At 63.3% G+C, this 18,842-nt stretch overlaps 1 protein-coding gene across 1 annotated transcript in view; it reads right to left on the bottom strand.

The window, feature by feature from the left end:
- Positions 1-18,842, bottom strand: part of LOC116962489 (dedicator of cytokinesis protein 2-like) — a 77,674-nt gene that overhangs the window by 5,899 nt on the left and 52,933 nt on the right. Inside the window, exons 29-41 of the mRNA XM_042807982.1 lie at positions 8,751-8,849; positions 8,398-8,492; positions 7,778-7,856; positions 7,537-7,637; positions 7,257-7,315; positions 5,501-5,649; positions 4,186-4,271; positions 3,468-3,624; positions 3,116-3,156; positions 2,827-2,917; positions 2,619-2,738; positions 937-1,026; positions 686-790 (exon numbers count right to left, since the gene is read on the bottom strand). Coding sequence (XP_042663916.1) covers positions 686-790; positions 937-1,026; positions 2,619-2,738; positions 2,827-2,917; positions 3,116-3,156; positions 3,468-3,624; positions 4,186-4,271; positions 5,501-5,649; positions 7,257-7,315; positions 7,537-7,637; positions 7,778-7,856; positions 8,398-8,492; positions 8,751-8,849 — 1,272 coding nt within the window. The remainder of the gene's footprint in view (positions 1-685; positions 791-936; positions 1,027-2,618; positions 2,739-2,826; positions 2,918-3,115; positions 3,157-3,467; positions 3,625-4,185; positions 4,272-5,500; positions 5,650-7,256; positions 7,316-7,536; positions 7,638-7,777; positions 7,857-8,397; positions 8,493-8,750; positions 8,850-18,842) is intronic.

The following is an 18,842-nucleotide window of genomic DNA, read 5'->3' as shown; positions in this document are numbered from 1 at the left end:
TTGGCCAGGCACGCAGCAACCGGGGTCTGTGGCCAGTGGATACAGAAACCGTCCCCAAGAGACAGCACGGAGCCCTTGAAACCCACCGTGACCTCTGTGAAAGTGATGCCGCCCTCACTGTGGCCGTAACAGCGGGTTAGGAAAATAAGAACCAACACTTTGGATGGGAGAAGCCCACCAAGCATGCCAATTTATATCCGAGTGGATTAAAAACTTAAGGAATGTAATAAGAGTGAATGGGGGTGAAACACTTTGCTCTCATCCAGAAAGGTGAGCCCTGCTCTTGCCGGTGGATGCCAGGAGCCTGTTTGCCAGCACAGGATGGTGCTGAGCAAGCCCCTACCTGCAGCACCGTGCTGCGGGCACGGGAGAGGGTCATCAGGGCTCCTGCAGTGACCCCGGAGGTACCCAAATCTGTCCAAAAATAGCACAGGCCCATCCCTGCAGCGCAGGTACTACATACCACGCATCCGTCCCTGCAGCCCAGATACGACAGGGCGCAGACCTGCGCTGGGGACCCGGTTGTCACCATGACCTCGGGGCAAGGGGACCCATCCCTTGGGCGCGGGGACGGCACCGGGGCTCGGCTCGCAGGGTGCCACCCCGAATTGGCCGTGGCCACCAGGCTCGGCACGGGCAGGCTGCTGGCACGGCGCTGGCCTTGGGGCAGCCGGCAGCAGCTTACCCGGAGGAAGGTGGGGAAGCCTTGCCCGTAGTAGCCCACGGCGAAGTAGTCCGGGCTGGGCCGCAGCACTTTCAGGATCTTCTCGTAGAACCTGGCCTCCCGCTGCTGCGAGGGGAGAGGGGCAAGAGTGGGGCTGGGCCGGGCCCCTGCCGTGGGTCGGGAGCCCTGCAGTCCCCCCGTCCTGCCCCCAGCTCGCAATGCCCCAGCCCGCTCTGCCGGCGGCTGCCCCCCCAGCCTGGCTGAGCACCCACCAGGATGTCGCTCAGCATCTCGTAGTCAAAGACTTCGCTCTCGTACTGCTCTGCCAGTTCTTTGCAGATGTGGATGGCCTCCTCCCACATCTGCAGAAGACAGGGCCAGGGTGGGGGCCCCACAGTGTGGGGTGAGCTGGGGCTGGGGGGGTACTGGGGGCTTCCAGAAGAGACCAGCCCTATCTGTGGGGGCACCCACACCCCTGCTCCTGAGCGAGGAGGGGAGGGCTCTCCCTGTGCGGGCTGGCGGTCCGGCTGGGCACGGGTGGGCACCAGCAGGGCTCAGTTTCCCACCGCCTCCGGCATCTGAGGCCTCTGCCCAGGTGAGCCCCTCTCCTGGGGTGCCCCATCTACTGACCCCCAGGCAGTGCCAGGGCTGGGGACTGGGGATGGGATGGGACGGGATGGGATGGGATGGGACGGGATGGGACGGGACGGGACGGGACGGGATGGGACGGGATGGGATGGGACGGGATGGGATGGGATGGGATGGGACGGGATGGGATGGGATGGGATGGGATGGGACGGGACGGGATGGGACAGGATGGGATGGGATGGGATGGGATGGGATGGGATGGGATGGGATGGGATGGGATGGGATGGGACGGGACTGGATGGGGTGGGATGGGATGGGATGGGATGGGATGGGACGGGACGGGATGGGACGGGATGGGACGGGATGGGACGGGATGGGACGGGACGGGACGGGATGGGATGGGACGGGACGGGACGGGACGGGACGGGATGGGATGGGATGGGATGGGACGGGATGGGATGGGATGGGATGGGATGGGACGGGACAGGATGGGACAGGATGGGATGGGATGGGATGGGACGGGACGGGATGGGATGGGATGGGATGGGATGGGATGGGATGGGATGGGATGGGATGGGACGGGACAGGATGGGATGGGATGGGATGGGACGGGACGGGACAGGATGGGATGGGACGGGACGGGACGGGATGGGATGGGATGGGATGGGACGGGATGGGATGGGACGGGATGGGATGGGACGGGATGGGATGGGATGGGATGGGATGGGACGGGATGGGATGGGACGGGATGGGACGGGATGGGATGGGATGGGATGGGATGGGATGGGACGGGATGGGACGGGACGGGATGGGACGGGACGGGATGGGATGGGACGGGATGGGACGGGATGGGATGGGATGGGACGGGATGGGATGGGACGGGATGGGACGGGACAGGATGGGATGGGACAGGATGGGACAGGATGGGACGGGATGGGATGGGATGGGATGGGACGGGATGGGATGGGACGGGATGGGAAGGGACGGGATGGGACGGGACGGGATGGGATGGGATGGGATGGGACAAGACGGGACGGAATGGGATGGGTTGGGATGGGATGGGACGGGACGGGACGGGACAGGATGGGACGGGACAGGACAGGATGGGACGGGACGGGACAGGATGGGATGGGGGAAGGACAGCTGTGGCAGCCAGGTGGTTGTGGGGTGAACCATCCGGCTGGGCTCACTGTGGGGCAGCTCCAGCCCCAGCACAGTGGTGGGGTGAGCGGGTGGGCTGTGCTGGGGCTGGGGGCTTGGAGCAGGAGGCAGCGGTGGCCGGGGAGCCGGGCTTGCCTGAGGACAGAGCAGCTCCCACCGGCTGGTCAGGGTGAGGGGGCTGCTGGGGGCTTGCAGCCGCACTCACCTTGCCCTTGTCGAAGTAGTCAATGATCTGGTTGTAGAGAGCCTCCTTCAGCTGGCGCTGGGTGTGCAGGCTGGGGCTGTGCAAGCCCTGCATGGGGGCTGTGTTCGCCTCGTCCGACCACTGCACAGAGGTAGTGGGAGCCCATCATGCCGAGCCCCCGGGCCCTGGCCGGGCAGCCCCCGCAGCTCCCACACCCCCCGGGTCCCACCTTGAGGAGCCGCGCGTGCAGCAGCAGCGTGTAGGCTCCCTCTGTGTAGTTCTCGTAACTGACATGCAGGTCCTTCAGCTTGTACAGGTACCTGGGAGTGAGGGTACGGTGTGCGGGGCACGATGGCTGGCACAGCTCAGGGTCTGGCCTGTGATCCCCCACAGGGAGCCCCCAGCCCCCTGCCCCTCCGCCATCTCCATCCCACGTGAATGGTGGGGACCTGGGGCAGCTCAGGGCCCTGGGACCCTTCACCCTGGGGTGATGCCGGCCTTCCTGGGGCCGTGCTCACCTGATGTACATGGCCTGCCGGTCGATCTCCTTGTAGAAGTTCTGTGGAAGAGCAGACGAGACTGTTGGTGAGGGGTGAGCCCAGGAGGGGTCATATGCCGCAGCCCCCCCACGCTCCCACACCTTGCTCTGGGTCATGGTGTTGCCGGGACCGTCCCTGCACAGGGACTGGGCTGCCCTCGGCAGCAGGGAGCTGCACGGTGCCTCCCAGCAAACACTTCCCAGGGGACACAGGGTCTGGCACTGTGTGCACCCCATCTCTGCTGTGTCTGGGACACCACAGCCCCTGGGGGGGGCCGGGGGGACCTGGGGCTGAGCCCTGGGGGAGCTGGGGGCATGGGGCAGGTTCCCACCAGGAGGTTGACGGTGCAGCTCATGCTGTAGGTTTTGTTCTCGTCGTTCATAACAGCCCGGTAGTCGAGGAGCCGCTCCAGGAGCCCGGTCACCAGCGCAACGAAGTTCTCGCCAGGCTTGGCCAGCTCAGGATGTCTACGGCAGCAGCTGAGCAGGCTGGGGAGGACAGGAGGTCACGGCTCTCACTGCACACTCAGCTCTGCGGTGCTCCCAACACTGCCCCAGCTCAGCTCCCCCAAGGTGCAGGGAGTTGGGGGAGATGGGACAAGCCTCCCCAACAAGGAACAAAAAGCAACACCTGGTCTGCAGTGAGACAGCAAGCCCCATGCTGCCCCCCACCAGGCACATCAGGGACGGAGGAGAGACCTGACAGCTCCAGCCACCCTGCACACAAATCTGTGATGGGTGCCATGGGGCAGAAGCAAAGCCTGGGCAGGACAGGGGCATCCCCTGGGGCAGGGCAGGGGCAATTCCTGGGGCAGGGGCATTGCCAGGGGCAGGCTGGCCAGGGCAGAAGCGTTGTGCAAGGGGCACATGATATTGCTCGGGCAGCAGCTTCCTCCTCTCAGGTCCCACTCCCCTGAGAGGCACGGTCAGGGTCAGAGCACAGCGTGAGGAGCAGCAGGGTGGCCAAGATTCAGCCGGGACAGGAGGATGGGAGGCAGCAAAGGATCATGCCCTGGAAAGAAGTTTGTGGGGATGTCACTGCACACTCACATGCTCTCAAAAAGCTGCTTGTACTGCTCGTCTCCCCGGCCGCCCTCCACCTCGCTGTCCAGCTTGCGCAGGATCTCGTCCTCAAACTGCAGAGACATGCATGAGCACGGCCGCGGAGCAGGGGATGTGCTGAGCTTGGCCCCAGGCTGCCATAGCTGCAGCCCCCCCGGGACATGGAGGCTGGGACAGGAGGGGCTGTGGGAGCGGGAGCCAGCTCGATCCCCCAAACAGCCCCCAGGCTCAGCTGCTGCAGCCCTTTTCCCCCAGGACCGCCCGGCACGGATGGGTCCCTGTCCCCCCTCCCAGGCCACACTGCTCCCTGGTGCGGAAGGGTCTCCACACTGCCCCAGCACAGACAGGGCCCCATCCTGCTCCCTGGGTCCCTGACTTGGTCCCAGTCTCTGTTTCACTCCTGTGCTGGTCTTGTCACTGTCCCCCAGCAGCTTGGGCCTGACTGACCCCAGGGGCAGTGCCCTGTGCCCCCTAAAGCGCCCCCCATCTCCCAGCTGACGCTTCTCCTTCAGGTCCATGGGGTTTGTGCTCCAGCTGCAGCTGATGGACCCAAGAGCCTGGGGGGTCCTGCACCTGCACCATATGGGATGGGGGGCCCTGGACCTTGCCTCCACGCTGGGTCCCTCCAGGGTCACAAACCTGGGGGCCCTTTTCCCCCTGGGCCAAGGGCGCTGCCATGGTCAGCTCCTGAGCCACAGCGGTGGGGACACCACCCACAAAGGCTCAGGCCCTCTGAGTCCTGCTGTGCACACACCGCTCCTCCAACACAGCTCTCCTGTGGCTGCAGGCCCGGGTGCGAGCCGGGGGAAGGGGCTGCAGCAGGACCCGTGCCACCCCCAGCACCAAGGGCAGTCCCAGCCCCTCTCCTCCCATGGAACACCCCAACAAGGGGGAAGGCTACCAGCTCAGAAGAGACAAATACCACCTAATCAAAAACTGGAAAAGCCTTTTGCATGGAGAAACCTCACAGCAACGAGGGAAGCCAAGTGGAAATGCAGGGGTTTACTCAGACCTCCCCCCTCCCTCTGTGTTCTTGTTTCCAGGCAGTGCTGGGACCAGCTGAGTGTGCAATGCCTGACCTGTCCCTGCTCATCCCTGGGAAATCCTCTGCATTGCCCAGCAGCTCTCCCTGCTCCTCATGTCCCTGCAGATCCCTCGTCCTTCCCTCCTGCAGCCCCACATCCCAGGATGAGAGAGGGGAGGCTGGGCGTCGCTTCCACCCACCCCCAAAAGGGACAGTCCAGCCTGGGTGAGGAGCAGGATCTGGCCACAGCGGCCTCCTGCCACAGCCCTGGGCACTCACCCGGCTGAAGCTCCTGGTCAGCTGGTACTCGCAGAGCATCATGTCGAAGAAGATGGGGATGGTGGACTTGCGCAGCTCCAGCTCTGGCACGAGCGTCATCTCCAGGATGGGGCCCACCATGCCCGGGATGAATTCAATCTTGCGATGGCCTGGGGAGGGCAAGGAGGGCTGGGGGACCTGGGCTCTTGCAGCCTGCTCCCTGGGGTCAGCCCTGTCATGGGGGCCTGTGGCTGGAAACGGGCAGCAATGCATGGAAGACGAGGGGGAACTGTGCCAGGGGGTCTGTGTGACTGGGGTCTGCATGGCTGGGGTCTGCATGGCTGGGGTCTGCATGCCGGGGTCTGCATGGCTGGGGTCTGCATGCCAGAGTCTGCATGGCTGGGGTCTGCATGCCAGGGTCTGCATGCCGGGGTCTGCATGGCTGGGGTCTGCATGGCTGGGGTCTGCATGCTGGGGTCTGCATGGCTGGGGTCTGCATGCCGGGGTCTGCATGCTGGGGTCTGCATGCCGGGGTCTGCATGCCGGGGTCTGCATGGCTGGGGTCTGCATGCCGGGGTCTGCATGCCGGGGTCTGCATGCCAGAGTCTGCATGGCTGGGGTCTGCATGCCGGGGTCTGCATGCCGGGGTCTGCATGGCTGGGGTCTGCATGGCTGGGGTCTGCATGCTGGGGTCTGCATGGCTGGGGTCTGCATGCCGGGGTCTGCATGCTGGGGTCTGCATGCCGGGGTCTGCATGCCGGGGTCTGCATGGCTGGGGTCTGCATGCCGGAGTCTGCATGGCTGGGGTCTGCATGGCTGGGGTCTGCATGGCTGGGGTCTGCATGCCGGGGTCTGCATGCCGGGGTCTGCATGCCGGGGGCAGGCAGCATCAGCAGAGCCAGGCAATCCTTCGGGGCAGCCACGCTGGTGGGCAGGTAATGCTGTATGGCCAGGGCAGCACGGCCAACACCTGGCTGTGGTACCATCAGCTGGGGCCGTGCTGGTGTCCTGGAGGCCCTGGCACATGTGAACAACCCACGCAGGAGCATGCGGGCACCCATCACTGCTGCCTCGCTTGCTGGGAGTTGCCCCACACATTCCCCACAGCTCCCTGCTCTCTGCTGGGGCGTGGGGCAGAGACCTGCGGTGCTGTGTCCTCCCCACCTGCCTGGCCCTGGGATGCTGCCAGCAGCACAACCTGCACTGTGCAGGGGAAACAAGGCAAGGCAGGGGAGCACAGGACTGGGGAAGGGGAAGGGGAAGGGGAAGGGGAAGGGGAAGGGGAAGGGGAAGGGGAAAGGGAAGGGGAAGGGGAAGGGGAAGGGGAAGGGGAAGGGGAAGGGGAAGGGGAACGGGAAGGGGAAGGGGAAGGGGAAGGGGAAGGGGAAGGGGAAGGGGAAGGGGAAGGCAGGGCTGCAGGCAGGTGCCAGGCCAGAGAAGGGAGGCTGCCTGCAGGGAGTGTGAGCCCATCACTGCCTGCAGTGCCTGCAGGCACACACACCCATGGCCTAGCACACCTGCAGGTATGCACATCGCACAGGCTCACATATCCCACAGATTGCACGTCCCATAGCACCCCACAGATTGCACATCCCATAGCACCCCACAGATTGCATGTCCCATAGGCTCGCACGCCTGCAGATTCACACGCCCGCAGGCTCCCATGCCCCACACCAGCAACATCCCGCTCCCCCACACCCATTTTGGGGACAGTGGTGATGAACACCAGCCTGCAGACTTGCCAAGCCTCCTTGTTACTAGCCACGCTGCAGCTCACCTAGGTTGTACCACATGTCCCGAATGGAAGCTCCGATTGTGGCTCTCATGTCCCCATACCTGCCAGGGTGGATGTTGGTTAGCATCACATTGCAGACAGGGGTGCAGCATCCAGGCCAGGGCCCCAAGCACAGCCTGATTGGCTCATCCCAAAATCCCTGACCCACAGTGTGGCAACAAGCTGGGGCAGGAACCTGAAACCGAGCAGCAGAGCTCGGCCCAGAGGTGATGCTGGCGGGCAGCCAGTCCGGGGAGCGCCAGCAAAGGCGAGGGTGACTCACTTGGCCAGGATGCTGTTGCGCTTGGCCTGGGAAAAGTTCTCCAGCTGCAGAGAGTCCTGGGTGAGGAAAGCCACGGCCAGGTGGAAATAGTTGTTCCAAAGCTGCAGAAGAAACACAGGGACAGATGCCAGGTTGGGTGGCATGGGGGTCAGGGGGGCAGGCAGCTCCGAGGGCCAGGCTGGGTCCCCTCCCTGGTCCCCCCAGGGCACAGGCATCCCAGCGCCTGGGCAGTTCCACTCACCTGCAGCTCGAAGCTGCTGCTGCTCAGGAACATCTCCGTCAAGGTCTCGGCAAACTGGTTGATGGCACGCAGGAACTCCCTGGGGGGCGAGAGCGGCCATGGGGCGCTGAGCGGAGGGCAGGGCCGAACCGGTGAGGGGAGAGACAAGCTGGCAGGGAGAGGCGGCGGGGGGAGACGGGGGCCAGGAATCGCAGAGCCCTGGGGCTGGGGCTCGCAGCGTGCTCCTGCCCGCAGCCACGCTCCAGCCAGTCCTTTCTGCCCGGCTGCTGGTCCTGCACGCCCGGCATCCCCGATGCACACAGACACCCAGGGTGGGAGGGATGGGGTGTCTGGTGACAGCCTCCCGCTGCCCCCAGGAGTTCCTCAGGCACAGCAGGATGCAGAGATGGGGCTGAGCTGTCCCAGGACAGAGCAAAAAGTGTCTGGAGCTGCCCTGAGCCAGGCTGAGCACTCCAGGGCTGTTGGAGGGGATTTGGGGGGAGCTAAGCCAGCCTCTGGCTGCCCGGCACAGCGTGCTGCAGTGCCTGTGTGCCCTCTGCCAGGCCCCAGCAAGGCACCCCAGGTTCTCACATCCAGCCCCCACATCCGCCTGCGGGTCCCTCCAGCCCAGAGGCCCTCACCGGTTCTGCACCATGTTCATCACCATCCAGTCGGAGGGGTACACCATCTTGCCAATCAGGTCCTTGAAGAGGATGAAGGTCTCCATGAGGAAGTCCTGCCAGGGAGGAGGAGATGTCAGGAGATGGGCTCAACCACGCTGCTGAGCACCGGGGCTGGGAGCGACCCTCGCTACATGACAGCGAGAGCTTCACCTCCATGGAGCAGGGACGTGGGCTCTGCTGGGGCTAGGGGGTGCCCAGGTGCAGGCAGGGCACTGGGACCAGTGGGACGCCCCAGCCGAGACGTGGGGTGGAGAGGCAAGGAGGTGCTGGGGATGGAGGGCCCGGGTCTTGCTGCGTGGGGCAGCACTCACCATCAGTTCGGGCCGGGAGGGGAACGCCTTGATGTAGGAGCTGTAGTGGTCCTTGTCCATCTGGCTCAGGATGGCAGCCATGCAGGCCACGTAGTGACTCTGGGGGAGAGGGGCTGGTCAGGCCCCGCGTACCCCTCCATGTCCCCCCAGCCAGGCTGTACCCCTGAGCCCCAGCTGTCCTGAGGGACCCTCCTCCCCGGATCTTCAGACCTCTCCTCCCGCCCCAGTCCACCCCGGATCCCACAGCCAGCCCTTCCTCTCCCAGTCCCATGCATCCTGCTCCGGGGGTGGGACAGCTCTGTCACCTGCCGTGATGCTGGGGAGGACACAGACATAACTATATAGCATATTCACTGTAGCCTACATCTGTAATTTTTAAAGTAACTTCAGACAGTATGTGGATGTAAGCGCAATTTGAAAATTGCAAGCAGCTTCTTCCTGGAGGCCGATGTGTCTAGACTACCCCTAGTGAAGGGTCCCAAACGAGCCGTTAACTCCACTCCTGCTCCGGGTGCTCACAGCTCTGCTGCAAGACGAGCCGCGGCGATAGTGCGGGCTGGCCGGGGCGGCTGTGTCTGCCCAGTGAGAAAAGCCGAGCCTGATCTCCAAATTGGGCTCGCTGCATCGCTCCAGAAAGGAGCACCGTGGGCGGCAGGGTGCAACACCCACCTGCTGCTCACCACAGGGCTTCATCTGCCATTTAGCTAATTAGTGCAACATTTTTTTGACAATATTTCTAACATAGATGAGTCTGCAACAGACTTGCTCTTGGGACAAAGCTGCAGGAAACTCCTCGGGTAACTGAGCAGAACTGAAGCCCAAAAGCCAACAGGGTCAGGGCTCCCAGGCACTGAGTGGGGGTGTTGCTCAATTGCCGGGATCCCCCCCAGGCTCTGCTCACTCAGACGTGGCCGTTTGCAGCACTGAGCTTGGGGGGATGCTCTAAAGTGGCAGCGCAGCACCGCCTGCTCTCAGCATCAAGCACCCTGCCGGAGTACTGTCACCTCGCACACGCCAGGGAACACACCAGCCAACCCAGTCACCCTCGGAAGCGCCACGGCGTGCTGCGGACGGGCAGAGCCCGGGCTCGGTCAAGTCGCTCCAACGTGGTGGGGAGCCTGGCACTGCCGGGGTGAATGCTTGGCCACAAGAGCGCATGATGCTTCCTATTACTACAGACCCAGTTTTCAGTGGTGTCAAGCATAGCCCACGTGTGGCTGCTCAGCTGGAAAGCTGTCCTGGGAGTGGAAACTGTGGGAAAAAGCGGCTATTTCTGGGGGTAAGAGTGTCATCTGGCAGGCTCGGGAGGAGCAAAGGCCCTGCCATGCCCCAGTGTCACTGACAGAGCTCTGTGGGTGGCTTCACACACCAACCCTTCCCTGGAGACCGTCGTGCTGTGAGCGCTGCGAGGACACCCCTGGGTGCTGAGCACCACTGCTCATCCCGGGTGGCACTGCACGAAGGCCCAGGGTGACGCAGGCCCCTGCCAGCCCTGGCACCTCAGCTGCTGCCAGAGCTTCCTCCTTGCTCATTCCACTGGCTCTGGCGTTCCCCTGCTTGGTGTGATGGAGCCCCATCGCAGCCCCAGGCCAGCCCCTCACCAGCTGCAAGGAACAGCCAGCGGAGAGGGTGTTTCAGAGGCTGAAGGGGACAGCCCGGGGCCACTCAGCTGCTGTCTGTGACCAAGGGCCCCACGTTCACCCCGCTGGCCCCTGAGCGGCCCCAGCAGCGGGGCCAGGGGAGCCCCGCTGGAAGGGCTGCAGCACATTGCAGGGGATCACTGCGGGAAGCACTGTGCCCCACGGCCAGCCCTGGCTGCCGTCCAGGGCGCGGGCAGGTTTGCAGGGAATTATCTTGTGAGAAGCAAGAGAACAAAAAGCCAACAGATCCCAGTCCTTTTAGCATCAAAGGGAAGCCGCAGACCTGAGGCTTCCCTGCTGAACGCTGGCACGCAGCAGGACCAGCAGCACCTGCATGCAGGGAGGCCACGCAGGCACGCCGCAGAGATCCTGCAGACACCCAGGTGACTGACTGGATGCCTGCGGCTGCCTGCACGAGTCCCAGCAAGTACAGCTTGCCTGCAAAGCTGGAGGCGAGTCCCTCCTCACCGCGCAGCACGGCCTGCTCCCAGGACTTGGCTGGGGAGCCAGGGATGCCCTGCCTGCGAGGGAGAGAGCACTAAGTGCTGGCAAAGTGGGGAAAGTGCCACAAATCCACCCATGTTCCTTGAGGGTCCGTGTGTGTGATGCCACGGAGCCCTGGCCTTGGGAGAGACACCATGGTGGGAGCCGGGGTTGCCTGCCCCACTGACAGAGCTCAGCTGTTCAGCCACACCGCTCAGCGGGGCTGAGCAGGAGCAGCCCGAGCCTTCGCTGAGGTTCTGGGGGGCCATCGCTCAGGTACCAGCCAGGGGTGCACGTCACCCACCATCACCGCAGCGAGAAGTGCTGCGCAACCAGCACAGGCCCGTGGGGAACCTGGGGCAAGGCAGGAAAGCGACGGGAGGCAACTTCTGCAGCAAACCAGCCTGTTCTGGGGATTTGATGAGATTAGTTCAGTCATCTGGAAACAGCTGTTCTGGTGGGTGCTGGAATTAGATTCAGGTGAACTCCCTGCACCACCTGCTACACCTTCTTCAAGGGAAACTGTATTTACATTTAAATTGCATTACTGGGAGCCACACAGCCAGGCACTGCTCCACGTAGGGATGTGGTTTGTTCTGTGGAGAGTGTGTGCATGCGGAACGGAACCAGGGGTAGCCCAGCGCAGCACGTGGCCCCCAAACCCACCGAGCGGTCCCACACAGCCCCAGGGTGGCTGGGACACCCGGCAGGGCCGCAGGCAGGACAGGCTAAAAGCTGGGGAGGAGGGTCTGTGGTCTCCGGGAGCACGCTGCACGCCTGCGTGCTGCTCCCCAGCTCGGGGACCCCCACAGCTCCTGACCGCCGCTGTGGCGTGGCTCCTGCCGCCCCGCAGCCCTGCCCGCTGCGAGGCCCACCTCCCCCCGGTGCCCAGGGCTGCGCCGCCCGCCGCCGCGACCCCAGCCCCGGGGCGGGCACGGGCCTTCCCCGGCGCCGGGCGGAGGCTGCTGGGCCCGGCGGGGCTGGGGATGGTGGGGCGACGGGGGCTGCGCCCCACCGCGTGCCCGGCCCCGAGCACCGGACCGGCGCCTGCAGCCCCCCCACCCGGGGCAGGCGCTGCCCAGCGCCTCGGCGGTCGCGGTCGCGGTCCCGGTCCCCGCCGACCCGGCCTGGGCAGGACCCAGCCGAGAGGCTGCAGGTACCGGGGCCGCGGGACTCGGCGCGGCGGGGACCCCGGGGCCGCCCGCCGCCCCGGCTCCGCCCCGCCCCGCCCCCGCCGGCTCCGCCCCGGTACCGGCGAGCCCGCGCGGCCCCGCCCCGCCCCGCCCCGCCCCGCCCCGCCGTGCCCCGCGCCCGCCGCTGCCCGACCCGCGCCGCCGCCGAGCACCAGGTATCGGGCGGGGAGCGGGACGGGCCGGGCGCTGCGGGAACCGGCCCTGCGGCGCCCGGGCCGGGGCCGGGACCCCGAGCGGTGCGGGCACCCGGGGCGGGGGGGACCCGCGGCCGGCGGGGGTGGCGGTCGGCGTGGCGGGGACCCCGGCGCTGGGAGCCGCGGAGCGGGACGGGCAGAGCAGCGAAACCGGGGCTCCGTGGCGGTGCGGGCACCCCCGGGGCGCAGCGGCCCGAGGGGTGCGCCGGGGCCGGGGCGAGGAGCCGGGCCGGGCGGGCGAGGAGCGGGAGCCGCGCTGTCCCTCCCTCCCCGCCGCCGGTGCGCGCTGCCCGGCTCCCAGCGGCCTCGGCCGCCCCGTGCTGCCGGGGGTCGCGGCACCCCCGGGTCCCCCCCGTCTCTGCCCTGCCGCCCAGCAGGAGCTGCCCGGGGAAGTGCGGGAGGGGAGGCACGGGGCTGGCGACACCCCACACCGGGCACCCCGCACCGAGCAAGCCCGCTGGCTGCCACGGTAAGGGTCTCTGGGGGACGCAGCCGTGCTGGAGGCAGTGGCTTGGCGTGCAGCCGAGGGACATCGATCTGCGTCTAGAGCTGCTGTGTTAGAGGGGCTGAAGACCCCCCGAGGGTCAGGCCCCGGCGCTGCCACCCCGGCCCGTGGCTCTGCCGCTGCTCCCTGCGGGAGATGCGGGGATGGAGCTGCGCCCGGGAGCAGCCGGAGCTCTGCTCCCCCTCGTTTCGAGACGCGTCCGTCAGCCAGGGCTGTGTTTGGTTGACACACGCACACGCATGATCCCAGCGATGTCACTTTCGGTACCGCACGCCACGCTGACGCCGGCCGAGGGCACGGCTGCTCACACTGGAGGGATTCAGCCCACGTTGCTCCCAGCAGCTCGCAGCGCCGTGCTCTGCGTTCAAGGCCTTTGTGTCTGCCGGTGGGGTTTCGGCAGCCGCTGAGGCAGGAGCGGAGCCGGGTGCAGCCCTACCTGCTTCCTGTGAAACAAGAAGGCGCAGCTTCCAGGGCTGCTCCAGTCCCTCTCCACCCCACGGGAGCGCCCACAAAACCCAGTTAGAGCTCTGGCTCCTCGCAGATGTGTGGGGGGGGGAGCCTGGAGAAGAGGTTTCCACGGCGCCTTTTTTATGTCGGGAGCACAGGGTGGACCCGTATGAGTAGTCGCCGGGACCTGGGCTCTGCCAGCTTGTGGCCGCACGGGGACGGCAGGTCTCGGCCAGGCTGCCCGCTGGCTCTCAGAGGCACAGAGCATTCCTTGCCAGCAGCTCCCAGCAGTCTCCACACCGGCTGACAGGGCACGGGAGCAAGACCCCCGGGACAGCCGTGGTGACAGGGCGCACTGGGGACGGCCGGCCGTGCATCATCCCTGCTGTGCTGCCCGAGGAGAGGGGCCGGAGAGCTGCCGCCAAAGCGGCTCCCCGGCAGAGCCGGGCTTAGGCTGGCGCCCGCTGGCCTTTCTCGGCGTGTTCCTCTCTGCAGGAAGCATTCAGTCCTTCCAGTGTGCTCAGAGGAGTGGAGCAAATTTGAACGCAGAAGCTCCTTTAGACTGAGGTGATCTTCCTTATGAATTATAATTATTATAATTATTTAATAGTATGGTAGCATCCAGAGGCCACAAATAATTAGCGGGTCTATTCCCATCTGTCATAACAGTAGTACTTCAGTCCTAACCAGTGCTTTTGGACAGGGTCTGTCTTGCGTGTTTATGAAGATGGTCCATATCATCCTGGCTGTTTGGTGGGTGGGGAAACCGAGGCACACGGTAAAGAAAGACACTTGCTAATTCCTAAATTCCCCTGGTAGACAGTGTTGTCTAAAGCGCATAAAGATAAAGGGGGACTGACTGCTAGATGGCATTGGAAATCCACTTAAAGGCAAGAATTTGTATTCTGAAACGACATTCTCCCTATCTGCTGGGAGGCTGCAGCTGCAGAGGCCTCCCGCACTGGCTGCCAGGACCGCAGCCGGTGAGCACTGGCGGGACGGGGGGCTGCCCCACGGGGGACTGCCCCATGGGGAGTGGACGAGGCTGTGGGGGGGTGCTGCCTGTGCCCAGGGCTGAGCCCCCAGGAGTCTGGAGTGGCACACACAGTGTTGACCGGGATGGTGCAGTCGCCTCTGTGAACTGCTGGGTGGCAAAGCCTTTCCCGCTTTTTCCAGAAATGGGCTTTGTGGACAGCTTGTGGTTTTTTAATACAGTTTCTGGCATGCGAAGGAGCACACAGAGTCCCAGACTGTCAGGGCTCCCCAGCCCAGCCGGCTGCTCTGCTTGCTGGGGTGTGTTGGCTCCAGATGGGTGCCTGAGCGCGGTTCTCCGAGAGGTGAGATGTTCCTCCCCGGGAGGGCCTGGGATGAGCTTGGGTCTCCTGTGGCCAAAGGTCTTTGGGCCACGTCCTACTTTCCCTTGTCCTGTAATCACTGCAGGAATAGCCCACATTGGGGGTGCTGACAGAGCCCACGTGCTTTGGTGGGGGGCACCAGCTGAGCTCTCACATATTGGGCTGGATCTCCACGTCAAGTGTTTTCCCACAGCCGTGCAGTCATGCAGGGCATCTCTGGGACTCAGAGGACCGTGATGTTGCCCACGCCACGTTTGCAGGGAAGGAAGCAGCTGAGCAGGGCGTTTTCCTCCTCCCACGGTGGTCTGTTCTGTTGCCCCTAGGAAGGGTGCCCAGCAGCAGCCGCAGACTGTGAGGGATGCTGGCCTGCTTTTCCACAGAGGTGGCTGGGGGAAGCCTGGGATGTGAAACAAACTCCTCCTGACCTCACCCTGCTTCATAGGGGCTGCCCATGTTCCCTGGGTAGGTCATCCTACCTCTCCATGTCTCATTTAAAATGGTGGTGTCAGGGCTCCTCTAGCTGGCAGAGAGAGGTGGGAAAGCAAGCAGGTAGCAGCAAGAACAGAGACACTACTGTCATGACAGCCGTATGAGCATCCATGGGAAACGGAGGAATAATTTGGCTTCTGCAGGCTTCCGAAAGCTTCGTGCAAAGGCTTTGTACTTCAGTCTGTCTCCTGGCCATGTAAACTCTCCATCTGACAGCACCAGCGTAAGTGCAGTTGAAAGAGCAAGGAGTTGATGACCCCTGTGTGCTGGCAGGAGGATCTTGTTGCTTCTTCCCTAATCAGTGGGACCTCTCCCATGAGGCATTAGCTGTGGTGTGTGCAGCGAGGGCATCCGGGAGCCCCAGTCAGCCCTGGAGAGGTGCCCGGGGGTGCTGGTGCTGCAGGGAGGGGGGTGGTGGGGGCTCCCTGCTCTGGCCAGGCAATGAGAGCCCTCGCCTGGGCCCCGTGGCTGGGAGAGTGACTAATTTTCCTGCAGAGCACTTCAGCCAGTGACCTAAATAGAGATGTGTGCAGAGCCCTTGGCTTGTGCGAGCTGCTGCTTGCACCAGGCCCTGGCTGACCCAGGGGAGGACCCGTGTGTCAGTGATGCTCCCCAGAGGCCCTGGGCGATGCTCGCTGGGCGCTGGGAGTGCTGCCGTCCTCAGCTGGGGCAGCCCGGGTGTTTCTGTTGGGGCCCCAGAGGTGTTTGAGCAGAGCCCAAGACCTTGCCTTGAACGCTCTCAGGAGGGAGGAGGTCAAGTGCTGCGATGTGGAGGGAGGCTGCAAGGATCATCGGAGACACGGGAGCTGGCCTTGGGGGACATAAACAGAGGTGGACCTGCTGAGCACTGCAAAGTGTGGCTGGAGAAGGGACGTGTGTCCTCGCTGTGAACACACAAGGGCTGAACGCTGAGAAGGGAGAAGAGCTGTTCAAGCGGAAGCACTATACTGGCACGAGCACAGTCGGATATAAACTGGCCATGATTAAGTGCCGGCAGGAAATTAGAAGGTCTGTGAGCCTCCGAGCAGCTGGGCTCTGGAAGAGCCTCCAAGAGAACCACAAGGGTAGGGCATGAGCTGGCTTCATGGTGGAGCTTCCTCAGCAAGGAACCGGATTTTGGGTTTGCTAGCTGCCCAAGGAGATGCTCTTAGTCCTCCACCCTCAGCTCCCACAGATGCTTCGATCTGAGTACAAACGTGTCGAGTCCTCTTGGAGCCAAGGAAGGATTACGCTCTGTTGCTGAGTGATGTGTCATGAACCTGGCTCCTGCCTGGTCCTCCACTGAGAGCAAATGCCTCATCCTCCGGTGCTGCCCCTCTCCGTCGCCAGCAGCACCTCTCGCCTTTCCTGAGATCAGGAAAAGCAAAGGTTTTGTCCCAGGAGAAGCCGTTGTACCCGGTGAGTGGTGCTGGGTAATTAGCTGTTCTCTTCTGCAGTTCCAGGAGAATATGACTTCCTCTCTCATAAATCTAATCTCCTGGCTTCCTGCGTCTTGAGGAGAAGATTTATGTGTCTGCTCTGGTTTTCCCTCTGCCACAGACATTACCAGGAGGACGAGGTGGAGGATGGGTGGAGAAAGGCCAAAGCTGGCCAGGGGACGGGCAGGATTGTTCACGGGTGTGGGGGGCAGCTGGACCCTCCGTTGGTGGCTGCGGTCCCGCTGTTTGACGGTCGTGGCTGGGGTCTGCCCAGCAGCCTCACCAGTCCCAGGCTAGTCTCTCCCACGGGACACCGATGTCCCTTGAGTCAGGAGGAAGAGCAGAGCCAGGCCTTGCTGCCTCAAGGGAGGAGGAGGAGGAGGCAGGCGTACAGCTGGAGGCTTTCCCTCTGCTCGGTGGTATTTTTGGTGGATGCAGATAACTTTCCGGCCAGGTCAGTGTGGAGGAGGGCTCTTTTCCTCTGAGGTCAACCCTGCAGCCCACACAAGATGAGTCTCAAGCTACAAAACCAGAAGATTTCGTGCGTGTCTCACAAAATTCTCCATCAATCAGTACTGGCCTAAGAAAAGTGACCCAATCGTGGGGCCATGGGCTCTCCAAAGGGAGATTCACAAGCCTGTTACAGGCTGCAGGTGGGAGCTGGCAGTGCACTGGCAAAGCACGGGCTGGTGATGCAGGACCAGATTTTGGATCCCACCATCCCCAGTGGCGCGGCCATGGATCCAGAGGGCTCTGGGCCGGGGATGGAAGCGAGCTGATGCGTGATTCAGAGCCCCAGCGCTGCTGACGGACCCACGTTGTTCTGAGGGGTATTTGATGTTTATGGGGAGTGAGGACAATCCAAAGACTAGGTGGGAGTTGTCACCTGAAGTTCAGTGGTGTCCATGGCCAGGTCATGGGAAGCAGTTCCTGATGCTTCCTCAGCTCCTGGGCTCACTCAGTGGAGGAGACGCCGTTCCCAACTTTGCTGAGCATTCTGCTGAACCAGAGAGACCAGAGCTGAAGTACTTGTGTCTTCTATTGCATTACAGTGCCATTGTCTGGTTTTATCTATACATCATCTGGTGTGACCTGCTGTCTCACCTTATTCATGCTCTCTTAATTCCCATATGTACCAGAGGAGAAACACTCAGACCTTAAAAAATTGCTGAGACAGAGGATCCACCACCATGCAAATCCTTCCCAAGTTGCTCTAGCACTGGCTGGCCTCTTTTTAAGAAAATTGCTCCTCTGACTGCCCTGACCCCCGATTTTCAGCCGCTGTGTTTTGCTGCTCAGATGGAGAGGAATGTGGGGCTCCCGCAGCAGAGACCCATCCTGCACAGCATCTGCTCCATGTTCCTCGGGTGGCTCTGTATTTGTCTTTTTCCTGCTTCGCCCTTCCCTCAGCCTTGGTGTAACCCATGCATGTTCTCAGTGCTGAGTTTTTCCTTTGAGGTCAGTGACAGCCAGTGCCTGCACGAGGCCCGGCTGCCCCTCCACAGGACCTGGGCAGGAGCACGGCTAATTGGCGATGATCGCTGGATGATTATGTCTTGAGACATGCTGGTTAGCCAGGTTTTAATCCATTTAATGTGTGCCACGTTGCTTTCAGATTATTCAGTTTTCTTCATCAAAATGTCAAATGCCTCACAAAAAATCCAAGTCTGCTCCATCGAGGCTTTTACCTTCATCGACCAAACTTGGAACCTCATCAAAACAGACAGCAAATTGGTTTGATGAGCCGTGTTCTCTGTGGCCCTGTGCTGACTGGCATGGCTGGTACACGCTGCTGTCCTTCAGCTGTTATCAGTCAGGCTCCCAGCCCGTTCCCCCAACGCTGCCCCCAGCCGGTGCCAGCCCCCCCGTGCCCTCCTGGCTCCCCCCGTGCCGGGGCTCCCTGTCCCATGCACTCGGCCGCTCTACACCAGCTGAGCTCTGGCTCTGAGCTCTGAGCCTGAGGACAATCAGCCCCAACACGGTGGCTAGGACAAGTCTCCTTTAGCCATGCCCTCCCCTGCCCCCGATCCCAGCCATCCTCTGGGAGAGAGGAGCTGCCGCCGCCCTGAGATTCTGGCAGACTGGACCCCAGAAGGGGCTGCTGCAGATTCGGGACCTCAGAGGGACTCCAGCTTCACAGCATCTCGTCCTTCAGCACTGCCCTCCCGGCAGCCCTCGGCACTGCAGGACTGGCCAGACCCGTAGGTACCTTGTTCTGGGGTAAGGCAGCATTAGCAGGAGATGTCCCTGCTGCTGCTCCTCCAGTCTGACCAGCCCAGATTGCTGTCCTGGGATGCCCATGGGGGAGCTGGTGGGGCGAGCAGGGAGCGTGGCTGCATGCTGGACACATATTGCATCGGGTGGTGTA

The sequence above is a fragment of the Tyto alba genome, unplaced genomic scaffold (assembly GCF_018691265.1).
Source record: "Tyto alba isolate M040663 unplaced genomic scaffold, T.alba_DEE_v4.0 Super-Scaffold_6, whole genome shotgun sequence".
NCBI classification, from domain to species: domain Eukaryota; kingdom Metazoa; phylum Chordata; class Aves; order Strigiformes; family Tytonidae; genus Tyto; species Tyto alba.
Note: the sequence above shows the minus strand (reverse complement) of the source record. Positions and strands in the feature narration are given on the sequence as shown.